General features: G+C 41.7%; 1 protein-coding gene and 1 long non-coding RNA gene across 5 annotated transcripts in view; one reads left to right on the forward strand and one right to left on the reverse strand.

Moving 5' to 3' along the window:
- The window catches only part of LRP6 (LDL receptor related protein 6), a 100,053-nt gene that overhangs the window by 45,674 nt on the left and 32,083 nt on the right, over positions 1–22,296 (reverse strand). For 2 of the 4 annotated variants that reach the window (XM_083615502.1, XM_083615503.1), the window contains exons 3-6: positions 20,882–21,079; positions 9,403–9,599; positions 6,765–6,896; positions 397–793 (exon numbers count right to left, since the gene is read on the reverse strand). The exons of 1 other annotated variant lie outside the window; for it this stretch is intronic. In XM_083615502.1, coding sequence (XP_083471628.1) covers positions 397–793; positions 6,765–6,896; positions 9,403–9,599; positions 20,882–21,079 — 924 coding nt within the window. The remainder of the gene's footprint in view (positions 1–396; positions 794–6,764; positions 6,897–9,402; positions 9,600–20,881; positions 21,080–22,296) is intronic. One more of the 4 variants, XM_083615504.1, reaches the window with a different exon arrangement.
- The window catches only part of LOC310763623, a 41,978-nt gene continuing 35,516 nt past the window's right edge, over positions 15,835–22,296 (forward strand). Inside the window, exon 1 of the long non-coding RNA XR_014548730.1 lies at positions 15,835–16,157. This is a non-coding gene — a long non-coding RNA (uncharacterized lncRNA). The remainder of the gene's footprint in view (positions 16,158–22,296) is intronic.

Raw genomic sequence — 22,296 nt, forward strand, 5'->3', positions numbered from 1 at the left:
TGCCTCTCTCTAGAATGGGGCCTCTTTGATTGTCCAAATCTCCAGGCTGGCCTCTTGCTTAGTTCTGTCATGTCAGCTACTCATCACTATTTACCAGTTCTCCCACGGAAGTAGCTGAGGTGTGTAAGAAGGGCCAGCGCTGTTTCCACTGTAGAATAGTCCTCTGCTTGCATCTCAGCTAAGTGACTGAGATGCATAACAGTGTATTGTGTCAGGGGACTGACAGGCTATTTGTAAACACAGTGGAAATCCTTTCAGAATGGATGTGGCCTTGAGGTCTCCAACTGCTTATCCTTAATCTAAGTAATGCAGAACTGAGATATCTGTTTCTGAATCAGGGCAAGCTGAAAACCCATGAAATGAATTGGTTTGATATAGCAAATTAGTGCATCTTACCCAACCATGGGATCCAAAACTATAGCTCTAGGTTCTTCCAAGTCTTCTGAGATCAAGATCTTCCTCATGGTTCCATTAAGCCTTGTTACTTCAATGCGGTCTGTGCCGGTATCAGTCCAATAAAGGTTACGGGCAATCCAGTCCACAGCAATGCCATCAGGATGTGCAATTTGTGCTTGGACAATAAACTCACTAGCCGACCCATCAATGAAAGAGCGCCGGATGGCCCTCACCTCATCATCTGTCCAGTAGATGTACCCTTCTACAGGATCATAGTCAATAGCAATGGCATGTCGAATATCTTCCAGTTGCAAAACAATATCAGTAAAATCTGGAGTGTCCAATGATATCCGTCTCAAATCAGTTCTCCGGGCTAACAGAAGCAGCTCCATGGCACCTGTACAGATATATATATATACACACACACATATATTTAAAAATCTTAGAACAAAGATATCCAAATAATTTTTTAGAAGTTCTTACATTTGTACCATGCCCTTAATCTAAAACGCTCAATGTGTCAATTTTACACATTTCACAAGCAAGTAAAGGTAAAGGGACCCCTGACCATTAGGTCCAGTCGCGAACGACACTGGGGATGCGGCGCTCATCTCGCTTTATTGGCCGAGGGAGCCGGCATACAGCTTCCGGGTCATGTGGCCAGCATGACACTTCTGGCAAACCAGAGCAGCGCACGGAAACACCGTTTACCTTCCCACCGAAGCAGTACCTATTTATCTACTTGCACTTTGACGTGCTTTCGAACTGCTAGGTTGGCAGCAGCAGGGACCGAACAACCGGAGCTCACTCCGTCGCAGGGATTTGAACTGCCAACCTTCTGATCGGCAAGCCCTAGGCTCTGTGGTTTAGATGGATTGGGTAATTTGTCACTTGCCAAAGACCACCCTGTACAACTAAACATTTTTATTTTCAAAAAGTAAAATATTATCATCTCTTGCAGCTACAACACATGAACAAAAGCAGCACCTGTCTGAAAAATTCAGTTCAGAACCTAAAGGAACACAATTCAGAACCACTTAACCATACTTTTTTGGGGGAAGGAGTAAAAATTACAGCCTGTTGCCCCTTCCTTCTCAGAGTTTACAGCGAAGTTTACATTACCATCCTTCTAGAACATAGTTAAATGCATAGATGTAAATGGTTTCTTCAAATTTCAACTGCTCACCATTCCGAGTTATCTTCTGTACACATAAAGCATCTGAGACAAAGAAAATCCCAGGAAAATCAGCTGAATGTTACATGGGTTAACATGTGCACCCAGTAAATGTAGCATGTTGGGGTATTTCCCCGCATCCATCAAAAATGTAGGATTAATGGGCAAAAAAACCCAGAAAGAAGCTGAGGGGGGGATTCAAAGAAAATATTGATTTTTGCCATTGGAATGCCTTTTTCTCTTATCCACTATTAATGTATTGGGGTTTTTAAAATGTCTCTCAAACAAATATTGATCCAGAAAAACAGACTTCTTCTAACATCACATCCATGGTTCAATCGGGAGACACTTTAGTACTCCAAAGGTGTGTTGGAATGTAGCCTAAAATAGAAAATCCACCCCAAACAACATTAAGGGCATTAAGGGCGTTTTCTTTACAAGTCTGGAATAGTGTTAAGCATTCAGAAGCTAAGATGAGAAGAGCACTCTGGTATCATAATGATCAAGATGTTCCCTCATATATCTGAACCATTAAAAATGCATTTACCCACAAATATAGTTCAGGTAGCAGAAAAGCATTTTGAATTTCAAGTCCACACAGACAAAAGCAAATGAAGAATTTGTAGGCACAGTAGCGTCAGACTTTCCTGATTGGCATTAGCCACAATTAAGCAGCCAAGAGTGGGGCACATGATTATGTGTTCTGTCGCCTGTGCTCTGCAACTCCGCTTCACCTACCCACTGGAGACAGTACCATCAGCTATCTTCAAGCGGGAGCAGGAGCTGTTATTTTGTCTCTGTTTTACTCTCACATGCACCTGCACCTGCAGAGGCCTCTCTTGGCATCCACAGTGTTTCCTCCCCCCACCCCAATTGAAATACAAATTCTATCATAGCCAATAGATGTCCACAACAAGTTTTTTCTAGTTTGCAAAAAAGGCTGGCAAGCCCTGTGCTATAAAATAATAATAATAAAAAAAATCCTAGCACAGTAGTGTGTAGACTACTAACTTTCATGGACTTATCTGCAATGGTGTTGTAGCCTCAGCATGTTGAATATACAGCCAAATTCTTATTCTACTGGGGCAGTACAGGAAATACAAATCTATTGCAAATCTTTGGGTTCTCATCTTCTATACGTGTGCATGCAGCAAAACCCGGGAAAATACTTCCGGGTTTGCCGCGTACATATCCCGAAGGATATGTAACCGGAGGTGAAGGGAACTAGAGGTACCAGTGTACATTAAAAATGTAAGACAAGACTCCAACGGCCGGCTTGAAGATTCAGCTAATATATTCTGGCTTTGTCAATGCAAACTCAGGGGCATTATTTCAGGTTTTGGTACAGGGGGAGGAAAAAATCACAGCCAGGATCAAAGGACTGCTCCTGGATATGTTCCAGGCTAAACTGCAAAAAAGCAACACATTGTAAGAGAATTTGCTGTAGTTTGTATACCTCACAGCAACTAGAAATATTGAAACTGCCAAGTTTGGACAGTACATTTAAGCTTTTACCAGACTGAAAGTTATTCTCAGTATATAATGTGTGAACAGCTCAGTGTACATTAAAATAAGAAAGGAAGTGAAGAGGTTAAATCTTTTTCCAAAAATTGCCTGAGTCAGTAGCCATTGTCAGAACTTGTGGCAATTAAGTCCATAAGCTTAGTTGAAGTTTGTGTTCATTAGGATTTCCTTTTTTCTGAACCTACTTCAGTGTGTGAGAATGGCCAGAGTTTCAGTTTTATGAGAGACAGAGAAATAATGTCTCTGTATCTATTTGATCAATACCATTCCTGACTTTGCAAGCCTCTATTATGGTAGAGACTATTTCACAGCCAACAGCACTACCGCACTAACATGGCATGAGGAAAGTCCGGAGAGCTTTATGCGGCATCTGGTACAATGAAAGGGAGAGCCTACGTAAAATGAAGTTGTCAGCAGTAGCCATCACATATTCATACACACTGCTTGCTCTTGGCTTCTCTATCACACTCAGTTTATTTCTGTTGCTCTGCACAAGAGTTTTGACACTTTCGAGCTGAGACACTGGAGGAATATTGAACTATGATTTTGGCTCAGCTCAGTAATGAACTAGGATTTTTGGCTTACATCCATTGCTAAGTGTTATTTTGAAAACATGTGGAAACTGAAATTAGGTGCCCAACTCAGTTATTATCAGACAAAAAGAATTAATTCACACAGCATTTAAGTAATACTATGCCATTTGCAATTTCAGCTCCTTGATGAATATTTCTTTTGAAGATTTCCAAAATGGCTAGAAACAGGACACTAGGGGGGAAAGTGATTGTTTACAACTGCCTCTCCCAGATACAATTAAAATACACATGCATACAAGGTGGTTTTTATATGCTGCAAATTGAGAAAGCAAACGTTCACTGACATGGAAACTACTCTGCTGGGGTCAGCCAGGTTCATCTTTGGCTGTATGGATCATCTGTCAATGCCAAGGCACTATAAATTGTAGTAATTCAGAGTGTTCCCTCACTCCCAATCCTCTTCCTGATGATCCAGCCTTATGCACCAAAGAATAAAATACTCCTGTTACTTAAAGAATCAGAACACTTGAATTTTAAAAAAAATATGCTTGCCATAAACTTGCAAAAAATGCTATTAGGTCTTACACAAGGGTTTGGTTCCAGGAGTCCATATACGTAAAAATGGGTAAAGCCAGGAACCCCCGGAACTGCACCCCCCCCCATGGCAGACGGCTGCCTACCCGGCTTCAGAAAGGCAGCACAAGGGCTCTGGCAGTGTCCCAGAGCCCTCTTGCCACCTTTCAAAGCCCAGTAAGCACCTGCCCAGCTTTGGGAAGGAACCTCTAGAACCCTGCCAGAGCCCTCGCGCCTCGTTAACAAAGCACAGTGCCGCACTTAACCAGCTTTGGGAAGGCAGCTTTGGGATGCTGCCGAAGCCTTCAAGCAGCACAGGTGGTGGCTGTCAGGGACTGGGCAGAGGAGGAATGGTGGAGACCGCCTCCCCAGCCTGACCTTTCTAGAGGAGAAGACAGTTTCTTTACGATATACCGTATTTTTCACCCCATAAGACGCACTTTTCCCCTCCTATAAACTAAGGGGAAATGTCTGTGCGTCTTATGAAGCAAATACCCTCCTCCTTGGCTTGTTTTAAAGCAGCAAAGCGGGACAGGAGCCACTTACACGGGTGTAAAGCAAGCACAGCGGGAGCCGTGTAATCCCTCCGCCCCCATGCTCGGCCGCCCCCTTGGGGCAATGCTCGTGTGGGCGACGTCCCACATCCCCACAGGCGACGTGCCACCACACAAGACCCTCCCTCCGCCACTGGTCTTGCTGGGATAGTAGTGCCTTCCTTTGCAGAAGTTTGAAATTTGAAGGGCGGCTGTGGTTTGCTCCTTGTGTTGTGCACAAAGGTGTGAATTGGGTAGGTTTGACTTTAAATGGGAATTGAATCAGATTTCCCACTCATTCCTCCCTCATATAAAAGCCCCCAGAGATCTCTGCAATAAAAAAAGGAAGAAAGTCCCACTTCTTTTGGCTTTATTAAAATAATTGTGTAGGGCCAAACCATACAGTCCTTAGATCTAAGGGACTCAATGTGGGAAGCTCATATATTTCCACTGCCTGCCCCCCTTACCAGGGGATAAAGTCTCTCTTCATTTGTTAATGACAGTGATGGTTCTTAATGCCACTGTTGACTCCTGTTCACTTTACATGGCTGAAATATTATTCTGATATACTGGTAGTTTATTAAATAGTTTAGTACAACATTTGATTCAGAATTTTTTTTGTTTTCCACCTCTAAAAACTAGGTCAGGTGTGTCTTATGGAGTGAAAAATATGATATATATGGCACAAATTATTTTAAGCAAGCTTTCTGTGGATTCACATAGCCATGATTAAATAGAAACAAAGGGGGGAAATGAGCAAGGAGAAACAGCTGCTGCAACCTATAAAATGCTCAATTTTTTTTTAAAAAAAGCTATCTGCATTTCTAAGTAAAATCTTGACATTAGTTGAAAAAGTAATTTGGTGTTTTATATTTTTATCATTTCTAACACTTGATAACTTACAGCTAGAATAGGTGAACAGACCATTTTAAAAGCACTGTGTTTGATGTGATCAGAGGTGACATCAAAATTCCAACCACACACACATCTTCAACACTTGATGATGATCATCATTGTGAATCAGCCCTGCAAGCCTAGTGGTTAATGTTACCCCCTTTCACCTGCACTTCTTATTGAACAATAAACATATATACCAAGAGAGGCATATAAGAGAGAGTGTGCTTCTCCTGATATTTGGCCCAAGTCATTTATGGCTTTGCATGTCAATATAAGCACTTTAAATTGGACTCAGAAGGACAAAGACAACCAGTGCAGGTCTTTCAAGAACTAGTGTAATATTTGCCCAGCCAGCAGTGCTCATAAGTAGCATGGCTGGATACTCCATTCTGTCCTAGATGTAGTTTCTGAATCTTCAACACATTACAACAGTCCAGTCTTGAGGTCTGTGAGATGATCCATGGTTCTTTGAACAAAACATGGTTTAAACAACAATAACATTATTATCACAGCCCACTGTGAAAAGTGTGTGCGTTCATAACATATTAATTCAACTTTAGGATAAATACTTCATACAGGTTATCATTTAGTTCCAGAAAAAGCATTTTGTTCCTTAGCATTAAGTGACAGATTAGAGGTGACAGCCATCTGGGTGCCATAGTCAGGGTGTGTTTATAACATGCCCAGAATGGCCTATGAGTCTGGCAATGGCATTAAATCAGGCCTGTCTGCCTTTCCCACACAGTACTGCTGCCAGTCTTGAAGCCCATCAAATTAAATGAGAAATTACCCCCTTTTAAGCTTGCTCTCCTTTTCAAGCCCCCAATGCACTTCCAACAGGTTCTTTGGCATGTGAGCACACAGTATCCCCCCACAAAGCTCTATGTATGAAGTCTAATGTGGTACTAACTCTTCCTCCCTAGAACTTTCCACACACATTCCTCCAGGTATCTTGCACCCTCCCCACAATTTGAGAAACCACTGTTGTAACATACACTGAAGTGGCAGTGTACATTTTGTACTTGACTTGTAGCATCCTTGCCAGAAAGGTGCACTATTCAATTATGCTAACAGATCAAATTCTTTGCCAGTTTAAACTCTATTATCTGAATAACTTTTAAAATTATAACATACCATCTTTGCAGGTTTTTTCATTTTCAAGGAGTTTCACGCCTGTGGGACATGCACACTGATAAGAGGGCTTGACAGGAGACATCAAACACAAATGGGAGCAACCACCGTTATTGGTTCCACATGGGTTTGCAGCTGTCAAGTACAGAGACCATGCAGATCAGTGTGTAGTAATACTAAAAAAACATTACATTGCACATCAAGAATAACATGTGTTTAAGGGAAGAGAAACATGGACAGCAGAAACAAGCAAAATAAGCAAGGAAGTGCACATACACAGGGTATATGTGACTTGAATATGTGTATATTTATGTGAATGGGGAACTATGTGTACACAGGAGGGGAAAAATACAAAGAAGGCATTGCACACCAACCCAAGCCTCCTTCCCCACATCTGCAAAATAATGTTAGCCTCCAAAGCTGCATTTCATCCTTTTGAAGAAAAGCTGTATTGAGAATTTCTTTTTCACAACCTTCAGTTTTGTTTGTGATATACAGTTGTGATTTTATTTTTTTCAGTTTCTGAGGTAATTTTATTGTATGCTATTTGCATTTTATTGTTGTTATTGTATTTCTGTTGTAAACTGCTCTGAAATTTTAATATATTAAGGGGCATAATATTTTATAAATAAAATAAATATAAAACCCAATTTTGACTTTATTATCGTAATGACTGGTCTGCCTTCAGACAGACAGATGATATGAGATATGCAAAGCAAAGACAGCTGCACAGAAAACTTTGGCACAGCAGAAGCCTCCTTACTGTTAACAGGAACTATTTCCATTTCCTCTTCACCACATTTCATCCTCTGACCTGCCTTGTCAGGAACGTAAAGCAATAGCCTAAATAGCAATCCCTCCTAGAGGTTGATCCCAGGGAGCCATCTGACCATGGGAAAATCCACTTTCATAGGATCAAAATAATTAGAAGCATAAATGCCACCTCTGTCTCTCTGAGGAGTTAAATTGACAAGCTGTTTCTCCCTCAGTCTCCTTTTTTCCCTATGACAGTGTTTCTCAACTTTTTTCTGACTGTGGCCCCTGCCACCACCGGTAGAAAGGTAGCTATTTAAATGTTCTGTCTGTAAACAGAATATGTTTTATTTATAAAAACACGTTTTACTCCTCCACAATGGAATGTGTGTACTACATCTGTGCCAAAAGCACATGGGTTCAAATTATCTCGGGCGGGGGGTTATTTTACTGTCCTGTTAGCTAAATTAGAAGTTGAATCTAAAATAGCATTAAAGGTGAAACATGACTTCTATAAAATTATAGGAACACAATGAAATATTGTTGAAGCAGAAAAACATAGAATCATGGAGTTGGAAGGGACCCCAAGGGTCATCATTCTAGTGCAGCCCCCTCCAAGGTAGGAAACTCAGCTCAAGCATCCATGACAGATGGCCACCCAACCTCTGCTTAGAAACCTTCAAGGAAGGAGAGTCCAGAAACTCCCAAGGGAGATCCATCTTCCATGTATTACTGATTTGACAAACAATACTGATTTGACCCCAGTTAACTGACACAGAACGGGAAACCTACAGATACAGTCCAAATGGCACACAGCTCTGTATGTATCAGAGAATTTTAAAAAGCAAGTGGTCCTCACTCACCTGATGCAAAAAGGTCTTGTCATTCGGAGGAGCCCTGGCTGCTTAGATAAAAAGCTATAGCCCCCCACACCCTTATCTGAACTCAGTGTGGCTTTCTTCTGAGTAGACACCTATTTACTAGATGCAAATCAGCAGCACCAGACGGCCCTGGTCCGCTAGGTGCTGGGATGGATGTGACCCCACACCTTTAGGAGCTGGGCCAATGCTGCCTAGCAGTTCCTCGCCATACTGGGGAAAAGTGACAAGCGGGATGCCGCAGGGTTCTGTCCTGGGCCCATTGTTGTTCAAAATCTATACAGATGACTTGGATGAAGGAAATGAGGAGATGCTCTTCCCATCTGCAGATGACACCAAACTGGGAAAGAGGAGACTGAAAACTGATATGATAGCCGCCTACGTTATCTAAAGGGCTGTCATTTGAAAGAGGAAGGGGTGGGTTTTTTGCCTGCTCTGATGGGTAGGACTCAAACCAGTGGATTCAAGTTGCAAGAAAGGAGATTTTTAACTCAACATCAGGAAGAACTTAAACTCCTTCAGAAAGTGGCTATTGGTCATGGATACTTTAATTGAGATTCCTGCATGGCAGGGGGTTGGACTAGATGAACTTTGGGTTCTCTTCTAATTCTGCAATTCTGTGTGGAGTTGTAAAAGAAAAAGCAACCTGGCTACCTGCCACAAACTGAAAACACAAACACAGGGAGAGTAAAATAATACGATTTTACTACTCAGATCAAAAACATTAAGAGTTGGTGATTCACTCACCAGTTCATGTCAATCATAATTTTGTTCTTTGGCCAACAGCAAGCCATCATGCAGAGATTAATCATAGCTAAGGTTCTTTAACCATGCCTTGGTGTTGTCTGAACTGGTGCCAGTGTTTCTTGGGATATATTTTTAATTCACTGCCTTATAAATTGTACCAAGGAAAGCATCTATAATGAACTCTTCCACTCTAAGGCAAATTGGGACTTCTACAAATCTGTTCAAATTTGCAGTTAGCAATGGTGGGGGAACAGAGAACTCACCACTGGGCTGTCGTTGTTGGTTGAACACATGAATATCCATGGGAGAAAATATATTGGAATGTATTTCTCGCAGGTTCTCCCCAGTGTATTTGTTGCAAGCCAGGACAGAACGTGTGGTCCAGTCAGTCCAGTACAGTGTATCCTCAAATAATGTCAGAGCAAAAGGATGTGGAAGAGACCCTTTAATGACAGCTTGCCTGGTGGAAAACAAATGGAAAACGTATGTTCAATCTACAAGCAAAGTCCTTAGATCTAAGAAAGAAGCTCTAATTGGACTCTTATCAACCATCCTTTTTCTTAGGTCTGAACTGCTAAATTGCCTAAATTTATTTTAAAAATTAGGACAACCTTATCTTCCCTTAATCGGCTAAGAGAACCTGAATAGGTTTATTTTAAATCTTAACTGAGGATTTTATAGTTTTAGGGTTGCACACTGCTTGAAGCAACTCACAGAGGCAAACTCATGATTTCCTAAGAACGTCATGAAACGTGTCAATATTTCAGCATTAAAAAGCAGTTTGTAACCAAAACAACCCAGGAAGCTAATACAGTACACTTTCAATGTTTTACACATTTACAGAATATATACAGTAAAATTTCCTTACAGAAATCATCCAGGATTTGTCTTCCTCCACCCAGTATTGCACCTCTTCTCAAGTACACTTTCTCTTTCTGTCAACTTCAACAATGCAGACTCCAACCTTTGCTGTCCCTCTCTCTAATACCACTTTATATATGCCGCAGGGTTACATATATTCTTACACTTGCAATTCACTGCACATAGGATTGCAGTCTTGACATTTGAATTAATATTTTATACATCAGTATACAAAATGCACTGAAAGAAAAAAAGAGGTCGCACTAACTATGGACTGCAAAGAGGTGCATTTCAAAAAAAGAAAAACGTGATAAAACATTCAGAACATGAGAATTTTAGGAGATGCATTTTGATATCTAATATTCTAACAGAGATTCTAGCCAGAGAGAATAATATTTAATCCAGTTAATTCTCACCATCACCACCACTAGAATAGGGTCAACGATGAGCTCTATCCTGTGCATAGGCATGCACAGCACATTTCAACTGGGGGAATTTCCCATTTATTTATTTATTTCAGGAAGGAAGGAAGAAAGGAAGGAAGGTAGGAAGGAAGGAAGGAAGGAAGGAAGGAAGGAAGGAAGGAAGGAAGGTAGGTAGGTGGGGGAAATGACAAGGCAAATGAGGACAAGAAAGAGATAAAGAGTCAAAAAGCTCGCAAAACAACCACAACAAGAGTGGTCAAGAAGACAAAATAATATATTTTTCATGCACAGAAAAAGCCCCATGGCTGACGAGAGGGAGGGCAGATCTGGAGGGCAGATGGCTCCTCCTCCTCCTTGCTTGTGCACCGCAAAAGCAGCCCCTCACTCCCACTGAGCTCTCTCCACAACTGATGGTGAGTTGCTTGGGCAGCTGAGGGAGTCAGGTTGCTGTGTGCTCTCTCCCTCCTTGCCATGATTCCTGGTTTTTTTAAAAAAAACAAAACATTAGGCTGTGCCCAGGCACACCCTGCGCACATGACCATGCTCCTGTGTTTGGTCAGATACAACATGAGGCATGAGTCTTCCTCTACTTGGGCTCTAGCCATTTCCCGTCTTATTTCATTGCTCCCAGCACAGACGTATAACAAGGAGTCATAGAAATTCTATTCAGAAGGAGAGGGCATTTGGATAAAAGTCATCTACCAAATAAATAGCAACAACAACAAAAATTTTATTGGGCGCCACTACTGAGAATGCCCTCTGTCTGATTCCCTGTAACTTCACTTCTTGCAGTGAGATACCGCCAGAAGGCCCTTGGAGCTGGACCTCAATGTCCGGGCTGAACGATGGGGGTGGAGATAATCCTTCAGGTATACTGGGCTGAGGCCGTTTAGGGCTTGAAAGGTCAGCGCCAACACTTTGAATTGTGCTCAGAAACATACTGGGAGCCAATGTAGGTCTTTCAGGACCAGTGTTAAATGGTCCCAGCAGCTGCTCCCAGTCACCAGTCTAACTACTGCATTCTGGATTAGTTGTAGTTTCCGGGTCACCTTCAAAGGCAGCCCCATGTAGAGTTCCATTGCAGAAGTCCAAGTGGGAGATAAGCAGGGCATGTACCAATCTGATGAGACAGTACACAAGCAGGAAGGGTCTTAGCCGGTGTATCAGATGGAGCTGGTAAACCTGAGCTTCCATGGACAGCTGTGAGTCCAAAATGACTCCTAGGCTGAGCACCTTGTCCTTTAGTGGCACAGTTACCCCATTCAGGACCTGTGAGTCCCACACACCTGCCCGCCCCCTGTCCCCCAGAAACAGTACTTCTGTCTTGTTGGGATTCAACCTCAATCCGTTAGCTGCCATCCACATAGAGAGGAAAACAATAATTAAAAAACAATTAAACATTGACAGAATAAAACTCTCTACCTACCTACCTACCTATCATGTATTAAAAACATACAGATAATTTCAATAAAAACAGCACCAACCCTTTCATTCAAAGCAATCAGTTCCCAAAAGCCTGTTGGAACAAGAAAGTCTTCACTTGACAGCAGACGACAGCAAGGAGGGAACCAGTCCATCTTCTCCAGGGAGGGAGTTCCAAAGTCTGGGAGCAACCCCTGAGAAAGCCCTCCCTGTGAGGGTGGCAGGAATGAGAGAAGTTTCATCTTTTCCTCCCTAAACCTTTTAAACCTTTTAAAGGTGATCAGCACAAGAATTCCCTGGCTTCCTTTGGAAGGAAGGGCAGGGTCCAATTTATTAAATATATAATCCTATTTGGCGGGCTTCATTCACTTAAGAAGGGCTACTATGTCTGCAAATGTCAACCAATTCTATCAAGAGTAAAAAAACACATTATAGCCTTAAAAAAAAAAAGGTCCCCATAATAATAAATTGGTTAGTCACAATTCTGTCTTTTTGGGGGTTGGGATTTAGACCTGATCTGAACTAGACAGCCCTTACAATACCTTGGATTAAATTGGGCAATTTTTCAACATGTTGAACCGGGATCCAAACTGACTCTTGTGGTTGGTGCACAAGAGTGTGTGTGTGTGTGTGTGTGTGTGTGCGTGCGTGCACATGCTAGCTCTATTTAAGAAGTAGTAATGAGATTAGCATCAACTCCTGTGGTTCCTCAATATCTTTTCTAAATCTCAATAATACAATGAGGGCTTTCAACAGCACTCTATACTTATTTATACCACCCAATGGCATGCTTTCGTATTTTATAACCTGATGTTCCCACCACATATGCAAATCACTAGTATTATCAACACTGCATTCTCCAACAGGGCAGCCTTTAATCTGAAAACTTCAAATTCACCAATAACTATCATGCTATAAAAGCACACAGGTTTGTTCCTAAACACTAATCACAACTGCCTGAGTGCAACTATGTGGAAAAGCAGGGAAGAGCTTGCAAGGCACCCAAATGGACTTCAGCTGTGCTTTTTTATAATTTAAGGAAGAGATGTTGATTTCTGAACAAACATGATCGTATCCCTTCATGAGAACCACGTACAGCACACTCAGCTCCTTGAAGGAAGCTTGAATTGGAGCTCTTTGCAAACCCAGTTTTGTTTTTACCACCCTGAATTATTGTGTGTCAGCAATACCCACTTTGCTCTAACTCTAGGTCATTGATGAACAAGTTTAAAATCACTGGCCCAAAACAGAATGTGTGGATCCTCCTTTTACATCCCTCCATTGTGAGGGACTGTTAATTTATTCCTATTCTTCAGTTGTTTTTTAAAGTTATTAGTGATCCATAACATAACTCATTCTCTTATGCCATGGCTGATCACATTACTCAGCAGCATTTATTGAATGACTTTTTCAGAAAGATAGATAGCCTTTGGCAGAAGACATGCCAATTCTTCTTTAGCAACACATGCTCTCCTATATACCTGATTATATTTAATAGTGATTTCCACAGAACAGACATTAAGCAAGCAGGACTAAAGTTTCCTGAATTCACCACAGAGCCCTTTCAAAAATAATATTGGATGGGCTACTACAGCCAATTTCAGCAACTAAGTTACATGCTTTTGTTAGAAGATCAGCAATTTCACCTTTGAGTTCTTAAGAACTTTTGGCTGGGTAACATCCAGAGCTATCAACTTGTTCATTTTTTTAGTTGCCCATAAGGCCACCTAATAGCGTCACCACTATATTTGTGTTCAAAAACGGATTTCAGGACAACATGCAAAGAAATTTAAAAATTTAAAATTTATGAATCTACTTAACCAACAAAGCAATAAAACTAAGAGGAATAAAACCATTCCACTATATTCCTCAGCTTTTCAGACTCCCTTCCTGAAAAACTTAGTTCAGGCACAGGTTTCTGCCCTACATCTTCCACAAAGAGGACATAAACAAATAAATAATTCAGCTTTTTCTTATAATGCTTCAGCATTCCTTTAACTCCCTTGTCTCCTGTCCAGCTGCTTCCCTAGCTAATTTCCTGTTTCTGGTATAATTAATTTTTTATTTCCAATTATACATTCATCAAATGTATAATTCTCCATTTTTTAATTTCATTTTGTCTGCAAAATTCTTTTGTTGAATATTGTGGTTCTTTTTGTTCTCCTTATTCGAGCAAGAGTTCTTGTTTCTGAAGGAACTTTTTTGCCCTCAATAGTTTCCTCTGCTCTGTTCTCCTGGAAACCTCAGAAGTAAGGGGCAACCAGAGAAAGGCCTCTAATAACTATCAGCTGCTGGACGGGTTTGTGGGAAAGGTGAAACTTCAGGTAACTATGTCACGGCCCTGCCCAGAGAGGGGCTTGGTGGAATTTAAGAAAAGAAGCAAAGGGCAAAGACATGGAGACTTTTTGGAAGCTGGTTGCCAAAGGCCGGCCCAACCTTACAACCAGAGTGGAGTATCGTATCCCTGCAAGGACTTGGGAATCCCATCTTAATAGTATATATGCTACTGGGCAAACAGGGCAAGAGGTAGCACAGAATAAAAGGGTAAATACATGTAACCTTCCAAACTGGCCCCCAGTAACCATCTTGGAAATTAAGAGTCTCATCTCTATGCGCAAAAGAAGCAAGGCCCAAAAAAACGATGGTATTCCACCTGAAGTATTTAAATCCAGCTTCAACTGGTGGATGCCTGTGTTGGTAGCTTTATTCACAAGCATTGATCTTTCAGCATGTATCCCTGAGGACTGGGCTCTAGTGTTAATCTTTCCAATATATAAAAAGGGAAAAGAACAGAACCTGCAAACTACAGACCCATTAGTCTACCCAACATTATTGGGAAACTGTACGTCAGCCATCTATTGGGAAAACGACAGGCTGTCTTGAACAAGAAAAAATTCCAAGTGACGAGCAGGCAGGCTCCAGGAAGGATCAATCCACAGTGGGCTTGTCCTACAGCACTTGGTTGCGAAATACACAGCCCCAGTTGGAGGTGCGCTTTATGCTGCCTTCAATGATTTTAAATCTACTTTTGACCTTATACCAAGACAGAGGCTGTGGGACAAGATGGAAGAAACAAATATAGACTGTCATTTACTGACTTTGATACACTGCCTCTATGAAAACACTCGTTTGCGGCTGAGATGTAATAGCAAAGGTCATCTATCCTGCTCCACCCCTTCTCTCAATGGAGTAAAACAGGGATGCGCCCTTGCCCCTACTCTCTTTATTTTTTATATAAATTATTTGGTAGGAAGCTTACAAGTGCAACACATTCAATATCCTAGTCTGTCAAACAAAGCCCTGCAAATTATATTATATGCATACGATGTAGTACTCTTGTCTCTCACAAAAGTGGACTTGAGGTGATTGTTGAGAGCCTTGGGGAGTTACTGCAAAAATGAATCATTACAAATTAATTATGATAAAACTAAGATTATTGTGTTCTCTAGGAAAAGGATGAAATACAGATGGCAAATGAACAGCCATAAAATAGAGCAGGTAACTTCCTATAGGTATCTAGGAATGATATAGCTCTCAACAGGTACACAGAAGTTACAACTGAAAAATGCTGTTGCAAATATACAAAGAAGCTTAAAGGCACTTCTCTCGTTCTTCTTTAAAAGTGGAGGACAATTCATCCCCTTCTGCTATTCAAGTTTTTACAGCAAAGATTCTAGCTCAGCTGCTATATGGAGCATGCAAAACCATATTTTTTGTCTACCTTAAATAGAGCATTAAGTTGGTAATAGTTTACCAGGCGGTGCATACTCTTTAATTTCTTCTTTTTTTTTTCATTTTTGGTTCCCCCCCCCCCCGCAAGATCCAACAGATCTCTGTATGTATCCCACTGTTTCTCCATATTAATCTTTTTCCTAGCTATTGCTTCTGTCAGGGATAACCACAGTGGTGTCTTTCTTTCCAGTAGGTTTTTGTGCTTGCCCAGACTCTAATCAAGTTCGTTCTGATCACATAATAATAATTAATAATAATAATAATAATTTTTATTTATACCCCGCCCTCCCCAGCCAAGGCCGGGCTCAGAGCGGCTTACAAGCAATAATAAAAACAAGATGAATGATTACAACTTAAAAACAAAAATAAAATACAACATTAAAATAATGGAACATTAAAATATTAAAATGTAGCCTCACTGCAGGAGGAGAAGGAAAAGAAAAAAGAAAGAGGGGGAGGGAGGGAATCAAATTGGCTCCAAGCCAAAGGCCAGGCGGAACAACTCTGTCTTACAGGCCCTGCGGAAAGAAATCAGATCCTGCAGGGCCCTGGTCTCATGAGGCAGAGCGTTCCACCAGGCTGTTCCACCAGACCAGTTGAAAAGGCCCTGGCTCTGGTTGAAGCTAATCTAACTTCCTTAGGGCCCGGGACCACTAGGGTGTTGCTATTTATGGACCTTGAGGCTCTCTGTGGGGCATACCGGGAGAGGCGGTCCCATAGGTACGAGGGTCCTAGGCTGTGAAGGGCTTGAAAGGTCAAAAGCAGCACCTTAAATCTGACCCTCTACTCCACTGGGAGCCAGTGCAGCTGGAAAAGCACTGGGTGAATATGCTCCCATGGCAGAGACCCCGTGAGGAGCCTCGCTGCAGCATTCTGCACCCGCTGGAGTTTCTGGGACAGCTTCAAGGGCAGCCCTGCGTAGAGCGAATTACAGTAGTCAAGCCTGGAGATGACCGTCGCATGGATCACCGTGGCCAGGTCAGGGCGGGAAAGGTAAGGGATCAACTGCTTGATGCGGCGAAGGTGGAAAAATGCCGCCTTGGCTGTTGCTGTAACCTGCGCCTCCATGGAAAGGGAGGCATCAAGGATTACACCCAAGCTCTTAACGGAAGGCAATGGCACTAATTGGCCCCCCGCAAGAGAAGGGAGTTGGTCCCTCATCCCCATGCCATCCCGACCCAGCTAGAGGACCTTTGTCTTCGAAGGATTTAGTTTCAATCGGCTCCCACGAAACCATCCAGCCACAGCTTCCAAGCATCTGGTCAGTGTGTTCGGGGCCGAGTCGGTGTGGCCATCCATCAGCAGATAGAGCTGAGTGTCATCAGCATATTGGTGACAGCCCAGCCCAAAGCTCCGGATAATCTGGGCAAGTGGGCGCATAAAGATGTTAAAAAGCATCGGGGACAGAATTGTTGGAGAATAGTTGGAGAAGCTCTTGTAAATTTGGGCTTTGCCATACCACATACACCTGTGCTGTCCATATTTAACAACATGCCCTCCCGAATCTAGCAGTTGGGTGTTCTTCAGGCACAAACACGATGCCTCAAAGTATAATCATATGCTTTATTCTGGGTTTCTTCCCCTGCCAGATAAAATTGGATTGTTCTTTTTGCATCGTGCATCAATAAGTATTGGTACTGTTTGAAATAGAAACAGTATTTTTGGGAGAACATTCATTTCTATAGTAGAGATTTCCCTCCCAAAAGGACAATTGCATTCTACCCCGTATTTTCAGATCTTTCTTGATTTCTTTCCATTTCTTCACATAGTTATCATTAAAAATATTATGGTTGTTAGCCGTTATTCATATTCCCAGATACTTCACTTTTTTCTCTATTTTCAGTCCACTGATTATTTCTAAATTATTTTTTGATTGTCCATCCATTTTTTTAACTAAAATTTTAGTTTCATCTTTATTTAGTTTAAAGCCTGCTAATTTCCCAAACTCCAGTGCCTCTGGGGTACTTTCCAGAGGTTGTTCTGATGTCAGGACCATGTCGTCTGTGAAAGCTTTTGACTTAAATCCTAACTCAGGGATAAAGGTAAAGGTAAAGGTACCCCTGCCCGTTCGGGCCAGTCTTGACAGACTCTAGGGTTGTGCGCTCATCTCACTCTAGAGGCCGGGAGCCAGCGCTGTCCGCAGACACTTCCGGGTCACGTGGCCAGCGTGACAAGCTGCATCTGGCGAGCCAGTGCAGCACACGGAACGCCGTTTACCTTCCCGCTGGTAAGCGGTCCCTATTTATCTACTTGCACCCGGGGGTGCTTTCGAACTGCTAGGTTGGCAGGCGCTGGGACCGAACGACGGGAGCGCACCCCGCCGCGGGGATTCGAACCGCCGGCCATGTGATCGGCAAGTCCTAGGCACTGAGGTTTTAGCAAAAGTGAAAATTTCACAAAGAATTAGAAATATTGAACTACAAACCCATTGAGCTCAAGCTGATCTATATCCTATGCTTTGGACAAACAGAATGGTCCCGGCACTTCCAAATTATTTGACGAATTTGAACATCCCCAAATTTAGAAAGGCATTAAGCAAGCTAAAGTCAATGTCTTGCCATCTGCACTATTGGAAGACAGATACAGAAAGATTCCTCATGGTGAGAGGGTCTGCCCGTGTGAGAGGGGTCAAAGTGAAGCAGTGGGCCGTGTTCCATTCCACTGCAGATTTTATACAGATCCCAGAGCCTCTCTCATAACCCCACTTGTACAAAAAGTACCAGGAAAAATGGAGGAATATTATTTAAATTAGCTCTTGTCTGACTGGAATCCATATGTCACTAGAAATGCAGCTAGATTTTGTGCAATAGCCATAAGTCAAAGAAAGCAAAAGCTGCTGCACAGTCATAAACCATTACAGCTTATAGTTAATTTTTCTTATTCTTTAAATTCTTAAATGGAGTTCTTATTTCCTTAGATATACATTTTAAGTCTATTTAATTAGTATATTGATTGTAAAATTCCACTCTGGTTGTTTTTATCGTTTTTGTAAAGAACTGTACAGAAATTCTGGTTTCAGTATGGCTGTAATAATAAATATTCATGTCACAGCCCTGGGTCTTAAGTCATGGTTTAAACAGGAACTGCTTCTCTCTACCACACAGATCCGTAGCATTTGGTTTTAATTTTAAAATGAATACCTAGGATAAAGTGGACCATTATTTTCCTTTGCACCCCCAATTTGAGCTCTGAATTCAAATTCAGATATTCTTATTGCAACCCACCCGGCAACATGAGATCACAAGGCAGGTTACACCAAAAAACCAACCGAAAAACCTAAACAAATAACAAAATTCAATCTTTTTCCTTTGCAGCTGTAACTTAAATGTGATACAGTGGTACCTCGGGTTAAGAACTTAAATCGTTCTGGAGGTCTGTACTTAACCTGAAACTGTTCTTAACCTGAAGCACCACTTTAGCTAATGGGGCCTCCTGCTGCTGCCGTGCCACTGGAGCCCGATTTCTGTTCTCATCCTGAAGCACAGTTCTTAACCTGAAGCACTATTTCTGGGTTAGCGGAGTCTGTAACCTGAAGCGTATGTAACCTGAGGTACCACTGTATAGGAAAACAGCACTTATCTTTCAAGGTTGGCAGTGAATTTTGAGTACTAAGTCAGTATCATACCACTATTAACAGTTCTCAAAAACCTCAATCTTAATCACACTAAGCTGATTCACACCTTCTCAGCCTTAAGCTACTGCCTAGAGAGGTCCCCAAGAACACCATTTTTTTGATATATGTGATGGACAGCACCATTCATTTACACACCTACAGTCTTTCAAACATTCCTTTCAACACAGGCTCAGTTCACACAAAAGCAAACTACAGCACTGCAAGAACAAGCAAGCATGTGGGTACCCAGAGCAAAACTGTGGCCACTATGCTCCTGTCCAGTTGTTGCTGCAACACTACCCACAGCTAAGATATGGTTTAGTTTAGCATGACATGTAAGCCTAGGTTCATGGTTTGTATTGTTTCCAGCATATAAAGGTATGCCCTTGGTTTACCACTGTTGATTTACTGGGAGCAAGATAAACCATGACCCCAAGTTTGCACATAATGCTAAGCCAAGTCATAGCTTAGCTCTGCATTGTGTGATAGCAGCAAGACAGGGGAAGTAAAGTGGCAATATAGCTGCATGTTTGCTCATTCTCACTAAGCCATGTTCATCTTAGTGTTATGTGCAAATGAGGCCACACCAATTTTCCAGAGCTCGAATATCTGGGTTGCAAAATAACCTACAATTCAAAAAGAAAAATCAGCTGTCAAAAACAAACTGAACATTGCCACAGTTATGCAAACTATTATTATTTCATAACTCCAAGAAAAACCACCCTTTGTTTGCAATTTGTAATGCAGAAGGCTATCATTTTATATTCTGACAGTCTCAGCTTAGATGAGTCTTTAAAGGGCACAACCAATGTAGTAGATTTCAGACCTCTGCTATGGATAAATTTACAGATACTTGCCAGCTGCCAGCACATATTTTAATCTAATGAGGAAAGTGGGGCTGCTTCTTTCATTCACACTGGAAGCACTGGTTGCAGGGGGACGGGGCGGGGCGGGGCGGGGGGCAGCAGTAAGTTCTTAATATTTTACAAGTAGCTCCAAAGTGCAGTGTAATGTTAGAGATCAGATTTTGGTTTCGGCTGGCTACCTAAGCAGGCCAAAATGTGCGGGCCTCCCTTGTGTTTCCTGAACAAAAGTTTTATCTCTCGCCTCCAATAATACATGGCAATCATCTTTTGAAACTGAAGAATTTTCAAAGGTTGGTTGTGGTATGTGATAGAGATCTGTCAATTCAAAAGGAAAACACCAAAAGTTCCACTGAGCTTGCCCAAGCTACTGGACCCCACCTAAAGTACACTTTGGGCACCCCAGAAAACCAATTTAGTCAGAGCACTGCCTACATTATTTTTTTCTGTGCATTTGATCAACAGGCACATATTTTCCAAGCAGGGGATTAAAATACGGTACTTTTAAAAGGCACCATTGCTATAGCACTGTAGGAGAGACTCTGAAGAACTACATTTTATGAAGATTAATATAGGCTCATTTTTGAATAAAGCAAGTTAAGAAGTTTCCCTTTGGGATTCTCAGCAAATTGCAGTCTGATCTCTCTCTGCATTATGGTCTCTCTCTGCATTATGCTTCTAAACTCAAACATCTGAAATTTAACAAACTATAAACATGGTATTCAAGGGCTTCAATTGGTTCATATACTTGTACCACTGTTGTATTTATTTAGAATACAATCTCACAAAGTTTTTTTCTTTTTTTAAAGCAAAACACAACTCTTACCTATTTGTTCCATCCAGATTTGATTTGTGAATGAAGTTCAGTTTAGCATCTGCCCAATAGAGCTTCTGTTCTTCATAATCCAAGGTCAATCCATTTGGCCAATAAATATCTGCGTTGATTATAACTGAGCGGCTTGAGCCATCCATCCCAGCACGTTCTATCTTTGGCACTTCTCCCCAGTCTGTCCAGTACATGAACCTATTGTTTTTTAAAGGGAAATCAGATATTATGCACATTTTCCCCATACCCTTCAAGACCTTCTTCCAATCAACGGGAGGAACAAATAATAATCAATACTCGGATTATGTCAATTCTCTTTCACCCTGAGCTATATTATAGACATTTTAATTAAGCTTTTATACCACTTTTCTGCCAAACAGTACTCAAACCAACTTTGCACAGTGGCAGATAATATGGTCACATGAAAAATAAAACTGTGGAAAAATTATTAGGTAGTAATAGACTGAAAATAATGGCAACATTAAACATTAAAACATAAAAATCAACACATTTTCAGAACCACTGCCAAGTGAATGGGCCTTTCAGGTGCAACTGGGACGGCAAGGTTATAATATGGACAACACTGCTGAAAGTCTCTATCATCTTTTCATCCACTAATACCACCGAACTTGGGTGGCCCTATGCAGCTCTGGCCCACCCATAAGGTAGGGTGAGGCAGCTGCCTCAAACGACAGAACCACAAGATGCAGCGCCCTTGCGGATGTCCCACCCACCCCGCCGTTGCCAGCTTCCACTGAAATCTTCCGAGATCTTGTGCACTCCACAAGATTGTGCAGAATCTTCCCAGAACCCACCATCATGGTCTCCACTTCATGGGCACTCCCACACCATCCAGGGAGGCTTTGGCAGCAGGCAGCAGAATGACAAGGAGGCAGAATAGGATGCGCCCAACATGGTCCTATGAATATGAAAGTAAGGTAGTGGTTTCTGCATACTCGCTACCTGCTAGGTATTCAGAAGTATAGTTATAAATTTTAAGAAAGAAACAGGCAACTATGCTGAGAGCAAACAAATATCTTAGCAACAACATTCCAACATCAGGAACGCTAAGAAAGTGCTTTTTCATATACCTCAGTATACCTCAGTGGGGCCTTTTCAGACTTCATATGCCAGACATAAACGGCACACAGTCGTCTCCACACTTAGGCTATTAGAAACATGTACAGCATCACATGGTGCAAATCATTCTAGCTTGAACAATATCCTAGACAGCAGTGCAAAACAACAATGAGTCATCACCGTATGTTCTACCTTCTATTTATTAATATTCCGCCTTTTCTTAATGAGAAAATGGCCGTCTCTTGGAAATACAGCTAATCTCTTCAGGCATTATATTCTATATATTTTAAACATACACTTTAAAATGCAATCAATGTGGGATACACACAGCAAAT

This window comes from Podarcis filfolensis (genome assembly GCF_964270895.1).
Source record: "Podarcis filfolensis genome assembly, chromosome: 5".
Lineage (NCBI taxonomy): Eukaryota > Metazoa > Chordata > Lepidosauria > Squamata > Lacertidae > Podarcis > Podarcis filfolensis.